The 18,510-nt window shown below is 32.3% G+C and overlaps 1 protein-coding gene across 1 annotated transcript; it reads left to right on the plus strand.

The window, feature by feature from the left end:
* The first annotated feature begins 1,963 nt into the window (after positions 1-1,963).
* Positions 1,964-10,475, plus strand: Nts (neurotensin). The gene is made up of 4 exons (XM_003475891.5): positions 1,964-2,196; positions 4,342-4,403; positions 6,518-6,742; positions 9,725-10,475. The coding sequence occupies exons 1-4, from the start codon at positions 2,124-2,126 to the stop codon at positions 9,875-9,877; spliced, it is 513 nt and encodes a 170-aa protein (XP_003475939.1). The 5' UTR covers positions 1,964-2,123; the 3' UTR covers positions 9,878-10,475.
* Positions 10,476-18,510: the final 8,035 nt, after the last annotated feature.

Here is an 18,510-nt window from a genome sequence, read left to right on the forward strand (position 1 = left end):
TCTTTTTTTTTTAATTTCCAAAAGAAAAAGAATGCAGCACATTTATTTGGTTTTTAATCATGATTTGACATTAGAACACATGTTCCTCAATTCTGCTGGTTATATCACATATCTACTATAATTTTCACACTAGCAAAATATATTCTTGTTGTATACTTATATGAATTTTGATTATTCCTTCATCTTCAACAAACATTTTGTCAGCATTTCCCATGGGTTCACTTATTGAAGAAATCACTTGAGAAATATAAGAGTTATACTTCCTTTTTACTTTTAAACCATTACTGCACATTTTAAAACATTTTTTGTGTTCGCAATTCAAAAGCAAACAAACAGCTCATTTAAATATCATGCAAGGAGCATAATTTCATGATTTTTTTCAGCAAAATGGATTTAAAGGATTCTGTTATAAAGATGCTCTGATAGAAGAAAATTAGCAGAGTTCTCAGCAGTGAAGATCAAAAGCCTTTTATACATCCATTGTGCCCCCTAATGGTAGGAGAACAAAAGAAAAAAATCTAGACATCTCATATTTCTGTATCAATTAAACATCCTTCACAGAAAACTTTGTCCAGTTGAGTAGCATTCATTATGTTTTATATAAGTTGCTAAATGAATTCAATGTAATAAAAATATCAGGTATTACTAAATCCCTGAACATTAATTTATAAGACCTTTTTCTTGCCATTTGAAATAATTTTTCAATGTTTGAAATTAATCTCCTTCCTTATGCATAAGCTATAAATGAAGAAGTTAATATAATATATACTGTATAATATAATTAGACTCTTTAAAACTCCGTGAAGATTTTTCTTGTGATTATTAACAAGTAATCAATTTATTTAATAACTAAACAATTCTCAGATACATTTAACTTTAAATACTCATAATCCTAACAGTAGTATCTATTCAGATCATTCCATGTATCCTGAAATAGCTAACAGAAGAAAATAGCTTTGCTCTAAAAAGTATTTTGAGTAATTTTCTTCTGAGAATCCCAAAATCAACATCACTGTAACTCATGAAAATCATGAGGACTGTGTCTTAGATATATAACTTCGGTGAATAGCAGCTATATAAGATTTCCTTCTCTCAAAATGTATATTCTCAACCTTTATTGCATAAAAGGAATATCTCGGGGAAAAATTTGATGCAATAATGAAAAACAGGGAATTATGAGGAGAATAGGTTGCAGCATCAGGAATGAATTCAAAATGAATCAAGCAGAACAGAAAGAGGAAAAAAATCAGAGGAAAAAGCCATCAATACTACAAATGTACACAATTTCAACTGCTAGTACATACTTTATAGCAGCATTTTACAAACAGGATTTTTAAAAGATTCAAATAGCTACCATGTATATTGCAGTCATTTTGTGAGATACATATAATAAAACTTTTAAATGTATCAGGAAGTAATTCTCTATTTTTGGAGCTACTAGTCAATCTTCTTTGATTTTATTTTCTGAAATTATTGTGCTCAATCCTTACCTTATAACACATTCTATGCTGCTTTCTATGTTCTTTATTTTATCTTATATTATTTCAAACATATCTTAGTTCTGAGATCACACAGCATTTATTCAGAAGTTTAAGTTACCAGAAATATAATCTAAGTCTAAAACCTCTCAAGATTAAGGAGTCACTGATTTAATGCATTTTTCTGCAGATTTTCCTAAATACTAGGACACATATTTTTTCATAAAGTGAGGATGACTAATTCTTAGAGTGGGGACATTACAGAAAGTGAGGAAAGGATGGTTTTGAGTGTTCTTTTCCAGTATATGGCAGTGCTTTTGAATGACTCCTTCTGTGCGTCAGAAATCTGGAACAACAGCAGCAATTAGGGAAAATCGTCACATTCACTGAAGGTTCAGGAGTGTGTGGGGGGGAGGTGGGGGCTAAGGGACAAAGGAAATGGGGTGGAGGAAGGTGAGAGGAAAGGGAGGGTTATGCAGGGCACATCCTGAGAAGATAATCCCTATACACTCATGACATCATCCCCTCTAACATACATATATAGGGAATGGCCACAGCCTCTCTCATAGTTCCCTCACATTCAGAGCTCTAAGGAGAGCCCCCTTCTGGCTTTTGTGGACTTGGCTTGGTAGAAGGCTGAAGAATATGATGGCAGGAATGAAAATCCAGCTGTTCTGCATGATACTTATGGCATTCAGCTCCTGGGGTCTGTGCTCAGGTAAGCTCAGCTACATTTTACAACTCCCTGGAGTGATTTTTTTGCAGTGTGTTGCTGCTTAAGTTAATGAATCCAAGAGAAGTGTTTCTCCCACTTACTCAGAATTTGCCTTATTTATAGAAATAGAAACTGTGAATTCATCATTCTCTGTGTTTAGAAAAACTGGAAGGTTTATTTTCCTTTTTTAAATCTGCAAAATAATGAAAAGGATTTCAGTGAAACACTGCATGTCCTCTGCAACAGAGAAGGTAGAGAAAGGGAACAAATATAAAACTTTAAACTAGGTTGGTCATTGTGTAGTAAGGACAGAGGCAGTGCCTATCAAAATGGAAATTCATTGCTAAAATTCATTCATTGTATTTAAAATGCTTTCCTCTTCTCATTTGCTTAGGAAGTTGTGGCTTATCCCTTTTCCACAATTGTAATTGTCCTCAAGTTATTTTTTAACTGCATAAGTTAGAATGTGTACAATAAAAATTGGTGAATAAATGAATGAAATATTTATAAAATTATTTCTACAAACAAAATGTTTCTAGTCCTTTTCAAAAAATCCAGGTTGTAGTCTATATGTTAAACTGGCATGCTATTAATATTGTTTGGGTCTTTTTCATGTTACATAAATTGATTTAGAATGTAATTGGAAAACTGATATTTTTATATGTTGGAAATATTTAACTTTAGAGTGTTTTGCTTATGATAGTTAAAAGAGAAGCCAGACATTAACATCTGTCAATAATCTACCCAGAAAATAAAACTGAAATTTAAAGAAGGAACATGAAACTTCAAAACGACTGCAATGTGCTCAGTTAATATTTGAAAAATAATTAGATAAAATGGAAAATAGGATTTATGCAGAAAAAAGCATTTAACCCTGTGTTATGCTTTCCTATCTCATAAATATGGCACTGAATTGTTTAATTCATACTTATGATATATATTTTAGGTGTTAAATTAAAATCAGCAGAGCATACACATGTGGTTTATACAAAAATTTATGTTTTTATTGGAAATGGACTTGAATTTCTAATTTTGCAAATCTGCAGCAAAAAGATTACCAACTTCTCCACAGTTATGAATTGGTCAAACAGAGAAGATTAAAGTTTTACTTGGAAGTATGTGATAGTAGGTTGTACTGAAACACTGTACATTAGTTCCTGCCATGATAAGCCCACAATTTATGGAGAATTTGGTGTACTTTGTTCAAAAATGACCAATGGAATTTATTTCTTTTGAAAAAATATATCATTAAAAATAGAGAGAAATTAATATATATTTCCCAGATGCAATTCATACATGATGTCTCCATGTATATTTCTCTTTAATAAGAATTCAAATAAAAGGAGAAACCTTTTAACCTTTGCCTTCTTTTGTAACAAGTTGGTTATTGAATATTAACTAAGTCACCTTATTACAGTGTTTTACAGCTTTTCTCTATTACTTTTGTAGTGTTTCCTAAATTTTTGTCTGTATTAAGTTTTCACTATTGGAAATTGGGAAACATTATTCTAAAAAACTCAGAGATCCATTTGAATACAACCTTACATGTATTGATGGGCAGAGAGGTTCACTATACCTAAGCAATTTCATTATTTCCCTATGGTAAATTTTCAGTATATACATAATTCAAAATTCTTCTTTAAAGTAGAAAATAATTATTTTCAAAAGTGTTTTGTGAAATAGCATCTCTAGTAAAATAAATTTCAGAGTCTTTATTTTAAAATTATCAATGTGAAATTCCCTTTTATTTTGTCTTAAAAAATCTCTTGTATTCATATCTTCATTATGTTTATTAAGTATCAGTAAGGAAATGGCATAAACTATTGCTGGTAAAGAAGCAACTGCAGCATTGCAAAATAAATTCAAATATTTTCACTGAAATTCAGACACTAAACCATTCCATATCATAAGTATTCCTCTTAGTGACTAGTTATTCCTAATGTTGAGAAATTCTTCCATCCTACCTGCCTGTCAGCATAAAATTAAATTACAATTTTCTTTTTTGAGTACTGTTTTAAAGAACATAAATATACAAGAAAGACACTAAACCTGCATGACTAATTTTTAGATGAATTTAAAGCCAAAGGTTACAATATAAATATATGATGTGTGATTGTAGAGTAAACATGTGGCTTTGATTTTATTCAGATTCTGAAGAGGAAATGAAGGCATTAGAGGCAGATTTATTGACAAATATGCAAGCAGCAAAGGTAATTTTTTTTCTTTTCTTTAACTCAGGGTTGAAGAATATATAAGTTTTATTATATGGCATTGCTTTCTTATTGTAATAACTTATAAAGACAGAAAACTCCCTTGAGAGACACTTCTTCTTGTTTTTTTTTTTTTGAGAAACTTACTTAAGTTTTAAGAAGCTAAGACTGTTGACATGGCAGGAAAAGAAACTATGGTGAATATAAATCAGTATATTTAATTTCAATTAAGATGTCACATATAACTTATGTGGACTTTAAAATATATTTAAAGGGACTGTCCCCATCTTTATTAAATTGTGTGTGATGAAATGTATATTGGCTTCAAGTTAAATACCTGAATGAAATTTAAGTGAACTTTGCTTCTTTTTATTATATTTGGGAAAATAAAGTAGGCTTTCTCAATTAAAAATGACTGTTCTTGACAACCTGTGAAGGAAACATGCTAGAGTGGAAAGAGCAATAAACGGCAAACAGTAGTGCTGACATCAGATCCTGAAGTTGTTATTTATGAACTATTTGATCTTAAGCAATTGAGTTAGTTAACATGACTTAATTTTGCTCCTTTAGATTTAAACATAGTGAACAGGGATTATGATGTCCAAGAAATTTATAGTTTTATAATGTACTTAAACTTTACAAACAGTATTTTTTAAAAGAAGTATCATTCATACCTGCTGATTGTTTCATTGAACCTTGTAATCTTTATACCCTGAGCCCTATTCATCCTTTTTGGGATTGAGAGAGCAAGTTTTCTAGTTTCCAACCTTTACTTACAATAAATATCGTTAGAATATGTCTGAATACCTTGCTACCATACAATGTTGAGTGACTCACAATTATTCTATCAATGTGTATATAAGTGTGTAGTCAGAACACAAGTTTATAATCAAACGATATCTCGCAAGGAAAAAAATATTTAAGTGTGACAATCACTTGACAAAATCATAGGTATAGCACTATTGTACCAAAGATAGTACTCAGTGGATGTTATGATAGGGAATTAAGTGCTGATTCCTTTCTAAACTTAGGAGCAATATGTATTCTGAATCTAGTTCTGCCTTCTCATAGTTATCTTTCCTAATTGGAGGTACATTTTAGGAACAAGTATACAAGTACAACTATGTTATGTTTGGTGGTGGATGTAAAAAGTATCTATTTTTATGTGTGCTTGAGAGTATAAGCCATAATAATGCCTTATATTAACAGATACACTTTGTACTGTTTCTCAAAAACATCTTGAGAAAATTTAAGAGCATCTGTATTTCAAGGTTGCTCAGGTCCACGAAAATGGATTGTATTTTTAAAACTGCTATTAATTGGCAATTTCATCATAGTTTCACATTAATTAGAGGATAATTGTCACTTGATATTATTTTTATTGAGGCTACCCATGAAGTTTTTGTGGCCATTTATACCCTTTTCTGAATGTCTTTGAGGAAAAAGATTCATGTAAATCTTCTATGACTTTTGTTAAATTTCATTAATTACTTTGAAATTAGCTTTTCTACCACTGTTTCTTATTATTAATTGTTGACATGTAGAAAAGTTGTTGACTCTGTTAATTATGATTCAGGCAATTCTTATTAGAAAAGAAAGATGGTTACACAAAACATTTTAACTTGCAAATAAATGAACTGGTCAGTTGTGATACAACTTATGACCACTATTAATGTGTTAAATATTAAGTGGTCTCACCATATTGTAACTGGCCAATTTCATTAGTATTATTTTAATAACTGCCTCCTTAGAACTAAACTAAAAATGGTAGAAAACAATGACTTTTGAATTTTTAGTGTTCATATTTTTAGTGTTGAATTTTAGTGTTCCACATACCTAAACCAATTGTAATTTTTGTCCTTTTTTGGTCAGTGTGTGTGTGTGTGTGTGTGTGTGTGTGTGTGTGTGTGTGTTTATGTGTATGTAAGTGTATGAATAGCTTTATTGCATTCTGGTAAAAAGAGGATCTGTGGGTAGCTACTAAATTATTAATACTGCACTTATTAGGCAAGAGTAATAATTAGGCCCTAAAGTATAATGGTTTAACACAACTGAAATATATTTTATTTCTATAATACAAATTTAAATTGCATTATAATTTTTCTGTATTTCAGATCAGCAAAGCAAGTGTTCCCTCTTGGAAAATGACCCTGCTGAATGTTTGCAGTCTTATAAATAACATGAACAGCCAAACTGAGGAAGTGGGAGAGATTCATGAAGAAGAGCTTGTTACTGGAAGGAAGCTCCCAGTTGTTTTAGATGGCTTTAGTTTGGAAGCAATGCTGACAATACTCCAGCTTCAAAAAATCTGTCACAGCAGGGCCTTTCAACACTGGGAGGTAAAGCAAAAACAAAACATGATTATTATTGTAGTTATATTGTAGTTACTCTGATCAATTCTCATTTGTAGTGATTTTTGCATCATGATTAAATGATAATTGAAAGACTCACAAACATTAAAAAAAACATGTTGGGGTTCAACCTTCCTTAAAATCTTCAGAGTATCCTTTTCAAATATTTGCAAGTTAGTAAAATAGTTTTCCTTCAGTTTTAGAAATGAAGTGTATCATGAGGCAGATTTGACCCTTATGTTTTTTGTACCAAATGGATGGCATACTTAGGTAAATTTCATTCTTGCTGGTGGTACTGTAGGCATGTCTAAGAAAGTTAAGGAACTCGAAATGTTTTCCTAAAAGTAGAGTCATGTGTACTTATCTGTAAGCAAACTCATAGCACAAAGTTTTCCAAACAGAACAGCAACAAAATACGTTTCGATTTGTGTTTGAATTTTTTAGGCAAACACAGGTGCATATATTTATTTCTATAAAAATATAAAATATGAATATATATCATTCCAACTTTATTTATAATTTACAGGTTTGCAAGTATATGGAGATTTTTAATACATTAGCTAAAGTAGGGCCATAACAATAAGATAGTCTAATTCTACAATACAGAGTACAATGCACTGGGCGACTTGCTTATATGAAATAGTGCATTGATGGATGGCTTTCTGGCTTTGGCTTGAAAATGTTTTTGGATTTTTAAAAATTAAATTTATTGGTCATTGGTCATTATATATATATATATATATATATATATAAAGAACATTTAGCTTATGAAATTCATACATGAAATATTTTGATTCTTTTCCCCCTTTTTTTTTCCCTCTCTTTTCAACTCCTTTCCCTTCTTATTTACAAAAGCTTTGTTTCCATTTTTCTATTTTGGTTTTTTCCCTTTTCCCTCTTTTCCTTTCTAATTTTTAAAATAATTGAAGAATGAAATTTGATTTGTACCAGTTAATATCTAGAGATTGTTTTTTTTTGAATCAGAAAATTACCTTAAAACAACTAATGAGTCTTCCATGAGGTCATATAATGTAAACATGTAGCAGCACATTTATCAACAAACATAATAGTTTGGGATCAAAACATTCTAACCTTAGCATGCTGGTTATATGTAGCTATCAAAATTATATTTATCTATAATCCTATGTGGCTTCCAGTCAGTTGTTCTGCAACAGATGCTTTCTGTGGTTTTCCATTCAGGATACACAACTGAAATTCTTATGTCTAAAACATTATCTCTTAAGTATATGCAAAGCTTTTTTCAGTTCCCCAAATACCATCTCTAAATTGATTGTCTTTTCTCCTACTGAAGAAATAGGAAAGCACAACCTATATAAAGGAATATATTTGATGTAGACCTACCTTTAAAATAAAATTTTCCAAAGTTTAGTAATTTGGCAATTATTAGAAATAATGTATTGAAAAATATCTTATAAATACAATATTTCCTTTAGTGATATTTTTGCTCTAACAGATGCCTTAAAACTTTGAAAAGGCATGGTAGGATTCTCCGAATGAGTAAAGGATGAGAAAAAAAAACTTGAAAAAGGAAAACAAAAAATATGAAAATTTTCCCATTGGGGACAACTTTGTTTTAGATTAACTTCCAATTGCCTCTCGGCCTTTTGTCAAAGATCAAGTGCAGATTAACTTCCAAGGGAAATTTGCTGAGTTTGACCATGTCTTGAAGACCTGGGGGCTCCTTGCTGCTAATCTAACAAAATTGTGACTGCACCAGGGATGTCCTGTGGAATGGAGGAAATGCACACAGAATGTTTAGTGTTTATTCTAAGGGGTAAATGAAAAGATGCTTTCCAGATGAAAAATCAAATATACTAGTTTTAATTTTACATGTTGTACTGTTCAGCCTTTAATTTTAATTCCAGCTAAATGGTTTACTCTTTAAAATATTGTTTAGGTCAATAAAATTTGAAAATACAAATCTTAATTTAGGAAAATGTCAATTATATGCTATTTATCCAGAAAAAAAACCCTCCCAATAGCTATTATGCGCATACATCAAGTGCACACAGGACTGGATTTTTGCTATTTTAAATGATATTGAGTGGTTTAAAAATAAAATGATAATATCACTCTAAGCATAGTACAAGTAATTACAGACTATGCACAAGGAAAGTTAAAGATTAAGAACCTAGGTTGTCTGACAGTAGCTGGTTTGCCTTCTCTGAAACTGAATAGCTGTGGGTTGAAATGAAATACTTGGTGACAGATGTTGTACATCAGCATTATAATTTAAGTGTCAGTATTAGTTATAGTGACCTCAAAGTTTAGAAGATAATCATAACTTAAAGAGCTCTTATCCACTTAAACAGAGCATTCACATATGTGGATATCCACAGCTAAACTAGGTAAAGTCAGGCCTTCCTCTCCATGGTTAAGAAATGGGTGTTTGGGGCTTTCAAGTCCAATTTGTAATTGACTTAATTGAATATAAAATCTTGTTAACTGTTCAGTCAAATTTTGTTTGTCAGATACAAATTATATTTGTTGTGATATATTTCATTTCATTTTGGGCTTTCTATTACAAATCAAGCATAAATATACTCAGAGTTCTTTTTTTAAGTTTATTGGTACAGTTTGGATATACATAATAATCATATTCATTGTACGGAATTTGTAGCTGTATGTGATATATCTTGATTCCTCTTTTTTTTACATATTCCATCCTTACAGATATTTTTTGATGTATTCCTTCAATTGAAGAGATTAGTATTAGGTTTCAAAATTTTCTAAAATTTTTTAAAAGTCCAACCCTGTTGATCTAGGAAGGGCACTGAGGCAGGAGGATCATGTTTGATTCTATCTCAGTCATTTGATACCTATCTGTCTTTTCACATACAATTCCTTTCCTTTTAATGTGCTTTTCTCTCTAACAAATAAAGTATACAAATATCTAACATGCTAAATCTTATATATGGAATCTTCACTCGTGTTCAATCTATCTTACAGATAATTCAGGAAAATATTCTTGAGAATGGAAATGACAAAAATGAGAAGGAAGAAGTCATAAAGAGAAAAATCCCCTACATTTTGAAAAGGCAGCTGTATGAAAATAAATCCAGAAGACCTTATATACTCAAGAGAAGTTCTTACTATTACTAAGAAGATAAATATTTTATTTACATGTAGCTGTGATTTATCATTTTTAAATATCTAATTATATTTGTGTGAAAATGTGACAATATGTTTATTTTACTCCTTCTCCAACTGTAGTTTACTGGATTTATTCTGCATTATTATACAGTGGTCTAAATGTTTTCAAATAAATCTACATCTTGAGCATGATTGGTTGTATATAATTGGAATAGATATTAACCATGCTACACATAAACTATTTTGCGATTTTACAAAACAAATTATGAGTTATTTAAACTTTCAAAATATATGATCTTTTATATGAAATTGTAAGAGGTTATAACAACATATGGCAACAAAGTTTAACCTACATATCATTAGCAAAACAAAGATAATGACAAGTCTTACTATTTTATAGTCTTACCATATTGAAAGAAATATGTACTCCTTTCCAACACTTGGATATCTTAGATGTAAGGAAAGTTACTGCCATATAGTAGAACCACTTGAAGAAGTGATTAATGAGCTATTGTTAATTATGTTATTTTAGCAAATGAGCTTCAAGTGAATGTTTTGTCTGTTAAATGAATTTCATAGCTAATAAAAAAGCAATCAGCCATCAGAACCATATGCTTCTCTGCATCTTTATTTCCATTAGAAGCATTAGTTTATATATAATACTTCTAAAAAACCAAAGTGAACAGTTGTTATAAGTCGCAAGAAATTTTGATCCTGGATATAATAGATTTATTTTTAGAATCACTGAAGTATCTGTGCGATTGATTCTTTTCCTGATTGGGAGGGTATATTTGAAGCGAAGCTATACTTAAATAACCCCTTTTAAATTTTCTTTATCATACTTAGAGTCTCACAGCCCTACAGCCTTTACATCCCACCCTTGGTAGTGATGTTTTTGATTCTCTCTCTTGTGGAGTGGGGCTCTGTCTGGGATGATCTCACCTCACAAGACTGCACCCTCCTCTTTTGTCATCTCCAAGAATGAAACCAGGACAAGTTGTTAAAGAAGTTTGAACTCCACATCCTTATCGAATGTTTAATCCTACTTCCCGTAAGATTTAAAAGGTCACAGATCTCTGAGTTTTACTCTGTAGCCCCATCACACCCTCTTGTGATTACTCATCAGCCTTGACCAGTTTGTTACTAGCAAATTTAGCCAATTTATTCAGCCCCTCTGTTTCTGGTTTATAAAATGTGGATAACAATGAGATTCGATGGAAGATAAAAACGGGCTGATAAACAAGTATATAAACCTTACCTTGGACCTGAGACACAATACAAACACACTGCATTGAACAGTTACTAATATAGTAGTCTCTTTTATGATGAAATAGCTCCCGGATGGTACGCTTTCCTCTTCATTAGGTGACACAAGCTCCACCATTCTAGGTCATATATAATTATCAGTATGCTGTATAATTCAATACTCATCATTTCTAGCCCCTTAAACACTTGCATTACTCTGAACTCACAGTCACTGTTTCGTTAGTTACTTTTAAAAATTAATTTCCTTTGTCTTCCACAACATAGGATCTGGAAACAATGTACATGTTCTAATCACTTCAGTAGCAATTTTCTTTTCCTTTAAAAAAAAAAAAAACTACAGATTATTTGAAACAATGAGCATAAGATAATCTACTTTTTACCCCAATTTTTTTAAAAAAAAATAATCTATCTGTCTTGAAAAACTGTTTTCCCTGATTACTTTTTTCTTGAATTTGAGGACATTCGTACACAAAATCTATCCAGCAATGTTCCTTCTCAGTTCCTGAATATCTTCACTTCAATAATGAATACTGATTCATTTCATCTTGTTAACTATCATCATACTATAAACTTATCACTATCAATAAAATCAATAAAGTTAATCCTTACAAAATCTTTCTTAAGTACTCTATTCTTGAACATCTTTTTTGCTTTCCATTTTACATAATCTGTTTCACTTTACCATTCAGATCCAATCTAATTCACTAACACTCTCCGCCTTCAGTCACCCTGTATTACCTTTTAATTTGGCACATATTCTGAAGCTCAAAAGTAAAATCATTCTCTTGTTACCTTCAGATTCCTGTCATCTCATAGATACAACCTAATACATGCCTGAATAACCCCAAATTTCCTGATTCTGATCTTACCTTAGAAGTTTAATATATCTGAAAAAAAGCACCTAACCTTACTGAGATCACATTTAAAATTTTTGCACACAGCTCTTTTGCACACAGTTTCTTTTAGTGCTGGGGTAAAGGGACTTTTGCACTGAACTATGTAACTAAACCTTATTCTTTGCTTATTCATTTACTTATTTATTATCTACCGTGTTTATTTCGTGAAAGTTCTTGCTGTCTCTAAGTCTGGGCTCATACTTTTGATTCTGCTGCCTCTGCCTTCCTACTGGATTGATCATGGATTTTAAGTGTACCTTTAGCAATTTCAAAAGTTCCTTTAACATTTGCCTAATAAATTCTGTATCTTATTTGCACTGATATTTGTTTCATATCTTTCTTTCCTTCTTGAACTGTAACACCATTCTCTTCATTTTATCTAAAAAAATTTTAAATATAAGAATAAAGTCATGTTATCCCTCCCTTTCACCAAATATAACAACCAACCTACATCACTCCCCAAAATTTTCTTCCCCTTACATTTGCAAAAAGACTGCCCCTTCTCTTTTCAGTGTCTGCTTCACATACTTGTCTGAGTAGAAGGTCCTCAGTCCTGTTCAAGATAAGAATTTAATAGTCATTCTTAACTTTTCTCTACAATGTTTCTTTGCTCTCAATGTACAACTCTAATATACTTGATTCTTCCCGTTTACTGTTACTGCTTGTGGTCACTATCCACTCTCACAAGCTTCTAGCCTGTCCCCCTGGTATCATTTTTATCTATTTGCATCCTCATAATATAGTACTTTTAAAAATCACAACCTATATAGCCTTCTCTAATTCTCATGATGAACTTCTGGTTTATGCTTCAATGTAGAAGAAACTTGGGAGTGACCACCCCATCCCAAAGACAATAAAAAGCTGAACAAACTAGATCTCAATGACACTGTTTAAATCCAGAAAGGAAGGAAGGTCATGTGTCAAATTGCTACCCCTGAAAATGGAGAGACTGACAGGATTAAAACAACAACAGCAACAACAACAACAACAAAAAACAAACAAACAAACAAACAAAAAACAGGGCATCTCACCTTGATAGAGCAGAAACTCGGGAGGGATGACCTTTTGGAAACAAATGCCATGATAGAAAACCTGAACTGCAATTAAAAACTTGCTGCAAATTCAATATGGACAAATATGAGTGGTAAAGCCTCTGCGGTACCCAGGATACAAAAGGCTCCGGGTTTTCCTAATTTTAACTGCTGGAGCTCAACCAACTTTAAAAAGTTAACCCTGAAGAAAAATAGTCTTGAACTTCTGGAAGAGGCAGAAAAAGGAAGCATTTTGATATATGCCAGGGTATTGCTAGTTCTACCAAAGCCTGTCCTCAAGAGAATTATTTAACCAGAATATCACTTGTTGGGATTTTATCATAGCCTAGTTGATTTGGGAGGAAGGAAATACCTCATTAAAGTTCTCAGGATCCATTCTTTTCCACCAAAGGAGATTATGAGGTTATGAATAAACAGGTTTTAATTTAATAACCTAGAACTGCAGGCTCACTGAAAAGCTGAGATTTAATTGTCAGACTACTGTCTTCTCCACACACATATCCCTCCCAAGTCAGCTTCTTATGGTCCTGTGCTCACTGTATCATGTTGGGCTATTGAGGAAAAAAAATTAAGAACTCACAAGGTCAAACCAAACAAGACAAAAACAACAACAATGGAAAAATATAGTTCAAAGAGCCTGAGCAAGTATAAGAACTTGACTTAGCTATGGCATTGGCATTGAATTAAGGAACAGAGTTCGGAAGTTTAAAGTATCTGTGATTAACATGCTCAGGGATTTAATGAATGAAGTGAGAAGTGTGCTAGAACATAAGCATAATGTAAGCATCTTATTTTCAAACTATGGGCAATCGAGGAAAAAAAATCATAATAGAAGTCATAATGACAATGTGATAGTATTACCTAGTGTGAGTAACATGTAAGTTATGTGCTCATACACACAAGGCTTCCTCAGCATTTGACATATCAGCTTATGTAAACCATCACTTTGACAGGGTAATAAAAAAGTAATAGGATCAGACCACATCAGTACATAGGGAAAACATTTGATAAAATACATCAATCTTTCATGATTTAAAAAATGTTCTCAACATACTAATAAAACATGAAATAATCTTGAGCTTGATAAAGAATGTTTGCAAAAATTACCACTAGTTTTGCCCTTAATGGAGTGAAATTTGAAGCTTTCCCACAAAGATAAGAAAAAAGTAGGAACGTTTCTCTCTCAGTGTTTTGCAAGGAATAAAACAAGCAATAAGACTAAAAGGGAACAACAGACATTTGATTGAGAGGAAAGAAATGAAATTGTCTTTGTTTACTGACATGATCATATAAACAGAAAATCCAAAAGAACTGATGTCAATGATAACACAAAAAAAAACACCTGAAATTCAAAATTTATAACAAGTTGGCAAGACATAAGTTTAATATACAACAGTCCATCATTTTTAATATACCAACAATGAACAAGTATTGTTGGAAATTAAAAACCAAAACCGCCTCACACTAGTGCTTATAGAAATAAAACACTTGTAAACCTAACAAAGCTGTGAACAAGACCTATGTGAAGAAAACTACAAAACTTTGGGAATAGAAATTAATGAACCAAATAAGTGAGATGTTTTATGTTTATGGATAAGGACACTGTCATACTTTTCTCTCATTGCTGAGACAATACCAGACATCCAAGGTTAAAGGAAGAAAGGATTATTTAATTCCAGTTTGTCAAGGTTTCAGTCCATAATCAGCTGGCTACAAGACACAGAGGCATGGCAGAGGCGCAACCTTTCACGCTGGTGAAATACACCACCAAAGGCCACAAGAGAGGAGAGACAACATGCCTCTTTCTGTCCTTTATATTGTGTACTATGTACCTGCCCTGAGGTGTATATAGAACTCACACCCTTAATCCCAGCACTAGACCTTGAGTCAGTGGCAAACTCTAGATTGAGCAGCCTCCTAAAGCCCAGACCCCACTACTGCATGAGGTTTTGAGGGGCCTCTAGACACAGACCTATAACAAAGATTCGCTATTATTAGCTATCAATTCTTTCAAACCTGATCTGTAGATTTGCTGCAATACTAACGAAACTTCCTGAAAGGTTTTTTTCAAATATAGATAAATTGATTTTAAAGTTTAAGGGCGAAAGACTACCTAGACTAAGTATAGAAGAATTTTAGAGCAATAAGATTACTTTATATGAAAATATAATAGTGGACATATTTGTTCAAAGCCATAGAATACACAAGAGAAAACTTCCTGTCAATAATGACTATGGATAATGTGTCACTTTATATTCATTATTGTACTCAGTATGCCATTCTGGTGTGCTATCTTGATTAAGGAGACTATGTATGTTTGGGAGCCAAAAGTATGTATAAAGGCTCTGACTTTTAATTTTTCTGTGAACCTAAAACTGCTGCAAAAAGGGGTCTATTGAAAAACACATCATCCTTCCATGCAGTTGTGAATAAAATAGAAATTCTGTTTTAGAAGGAGGCTCAAAATGCTCTGAACTTTGTCTTCATTCCTCTCCAGCACTAGCCTTAATTTTATTCCTTTATCACTACCTTGATTCAGCTTTAGAACCTTTATAGTTTCTAAAATCCTTCTTCAGGTGCCTGCCTGCAGAAGGAAACACTTTTGCTAAGCACATGAGGAACCTAATTAATGATCATATTTTTATTTTCCTTTCTTCTAAGAATGCTTAAGTTGGAACCAAAGTATTTTTTATTTTATAAAAAATTAAAATTTCATAACAATAAAAGAATAGCGATAGTTAAAACACTGTGTTATTTTCAAAGTAGTTACTCAGTATGCTAGACAACTACAACATTTTTTTAAATTTATGAAGAATAAATTAACTGATATCATAAATTTTCTTTTCAATGAAATGGGATAAGCCAGTAGTATAAATAAAACAAATTAGTGTGTATATTAAAATATTTTTGAAACAGCAAAATAAATAATTTGGGGAACCATCTAAATCTCTTCCCATTTCCTTTTTTTTTGGTTTGCTCCTCATTTGCATATATACACTTTTGCACTTTAAATTTCTCATATAAGAGAAACCATGTCTTATTTAAACCTGACTTATTTCAGTTAATATTATGCTTTCAAGGAACCAAAGAATACGTAGTGAAATGCTTTATACAACCTGTTAATCTTTTACCATATAGAAACCTTATCTCTTGAACTTTTTATCCTATTTTTTGCCTTGAATATCAGTTTATTTAGACCACACAAACAGATGCCATTCCCTAGATGACAGAATTGACTGATACAGCTGGAGCTTTTTAGCAAAATTGTGGTGCAAAGCAAGCTGTCTTATCAACCTGGAAGAGCCAGACCTCGACTTGAAAGAGAAATGCAATTTGAGCTTGTTTATGACACTATATTGCACAGTCTCATTGTTATAACACCTCGATCTTTGTTTTATTCTCTTGTTTTATCCTGTTATATCTTCTCCAAGCACTCTTATGGTTTATCTCTACTTATGTTTTAGGTGTCTGCTCAAATAAACTCTGTCCAGTGGGATCTTTTTTTAAAACACCCAATTTAAATAATCTTTATTCCTAAGTCAGTATCTATTCATTTGCTTTAATTTATATTTAGAAAGAAAAGAAAAACAGTAAGAGCTAAGAGCTATCAGCTAACCTGTTACTAACAGCTAGGCCATTATGTTCTCTTTCAAGCACAAACAATGTCACAGAGCTAAGATTTCAGACAGGGTCACAGCAGCCTTCACAGCACAGGCATTTACAACACCACTCTGTAATCATGCCTGAGCAAAAACAAGAGCAAGAACACTGCAAATTATAAAAAAATGACCAGACATCCTCTTTTCTCAATGATTGATTCAGCTCTGATGCATTGCTATGGAGGCTGGATAAAGATGTATTATCCCATTATTGAAGTTTGGGTGTTGACTGTCCCCAATGGTCCATGGGTTAAAGCTTTGGTCTTCAGGGTTTTGTTATTGTGAGGTGGCTGAACTTTTAAGAGGCGGGGTCTTAGGATTGCACGTTATGTCCTCAGAGGAAATTGTAAGACTTAGGGTCCTTCCTTCTTTTCTTTTCTTCTTGGCCATAATGATGAGTGGTTTGTTCTGCCGTATTCTCCCTGATGTTGCCATTGGTCTCCCACAGCCTGAACCAAAGGACCAGAGCTCTAGGATCTGCCCAACCTCCTGGTCTGTGATACAAAATAAGATGATTACCTCAGGTTTTCATTGTAGTAATGTAAAACTGACCATAACATAGTCCTTACTTCCTGAAAATATCCAGAGCAAAGCAAGCCAGACTTACATAAGCACAACTCAAACACTTAACACATTTCAAGTTCTGTAAAATACTTCTTGTTTTTAGAGCACTCCAACACAGGAAGGCCAATAAAATTCGATTTCTTGATTTTATACATGTAAAATAATAAGAATGGAAATCATTTAATTTTGTAACAACTGAAAATTTTAGTAATTATTAATTTGCATTGATTTACATATGAGTGACTTAGCTTTTTTATTTAATGCCCAAAACTGAGAGTCTTTAAAAGAAAAGCCAAAGTTAGAAGATTTTTTTTGCTAAGTATAATATACTATAACTCATAAGCATTTTTGCACTTATGAAATGTAGCGATGTTATAAAATTTTTCCTTTTTTAAAATTGGATTTTACGAGTGTTTAAAATGATTTTCAAAAGTGGAATTATTTAAAAAAACTGAAATAGTTTTACTATTATTTATGTCTTGTTGAGTTATCAAGCTAACTTGATTCTTCTCAGAACCTGGCTCACTGGAGAACACAAAAAACTCACTAATGAGGGATGACACTAAGTTAAATTAGAAAGAAGTTTCACCTCTACCCATTGGATACAGTCCCGTGCCCAGATGAACAGGCAGGCCATTAGGATGTGGACCAGATTTCATCTTCCACCTTTGTGGTGTGGATATGATATGTTTCCCAGTTTTCCATGCTTTTCTGTTGTATGCTGATGTTTCAGCCTTCGCACCAGTTGAACATGGCCTGAAGCCTCTGAAACTGGGAGATGAAAATCAGTCTTTCATCCTTAAGATGTTTTTCAGGTATTTTGTCATAAATACAAAAAGACTGACAGATGCATTCACCAGCCTTTTACTTTGGGAACTCCTGCCTAAATGGAAACATTGGCCAAGGCAAAGAACTTGAGAGTCTTCTTTGACAATTCAAAGGTCAGCTATGTGCCAATTTGAGTCTTAAGTAACAAATACCTTCTGAAATTGGCTGAAATGATACATTATGTTCTAAGCAAGACACTTAATTCCACCTCTAACTCTGTGCTGTGATTATATGGGAAATTCAAAATTAATATTGGACAAAATTGCAAACAAGCAGTTTTTCCAAGAGAGCTTACACCATTGTTTTACAATGTTTTTTTCTCTCCTGTCATTGACAATTTTAACCTGTGTTTCTAACCCCATGTCACACAGCACACT

This window comes from Cavia porcellus, unplaced genomic scaffold (genome assembly GCF_034190915.1).
Source record: "Cavia porcellus strain 051 isolate PalLab524CR breed Dunkin Hartley unplaced genomic scaffold, mCavPor4.1 scaffold_8, whole genome shotgun sequence".
NCBI classification, from domain to species: Eukaryota; Metazoa; Chordata; class Mammalia; order Rodentia; family Caviidae; genus Cavia; species Cavia porcellus.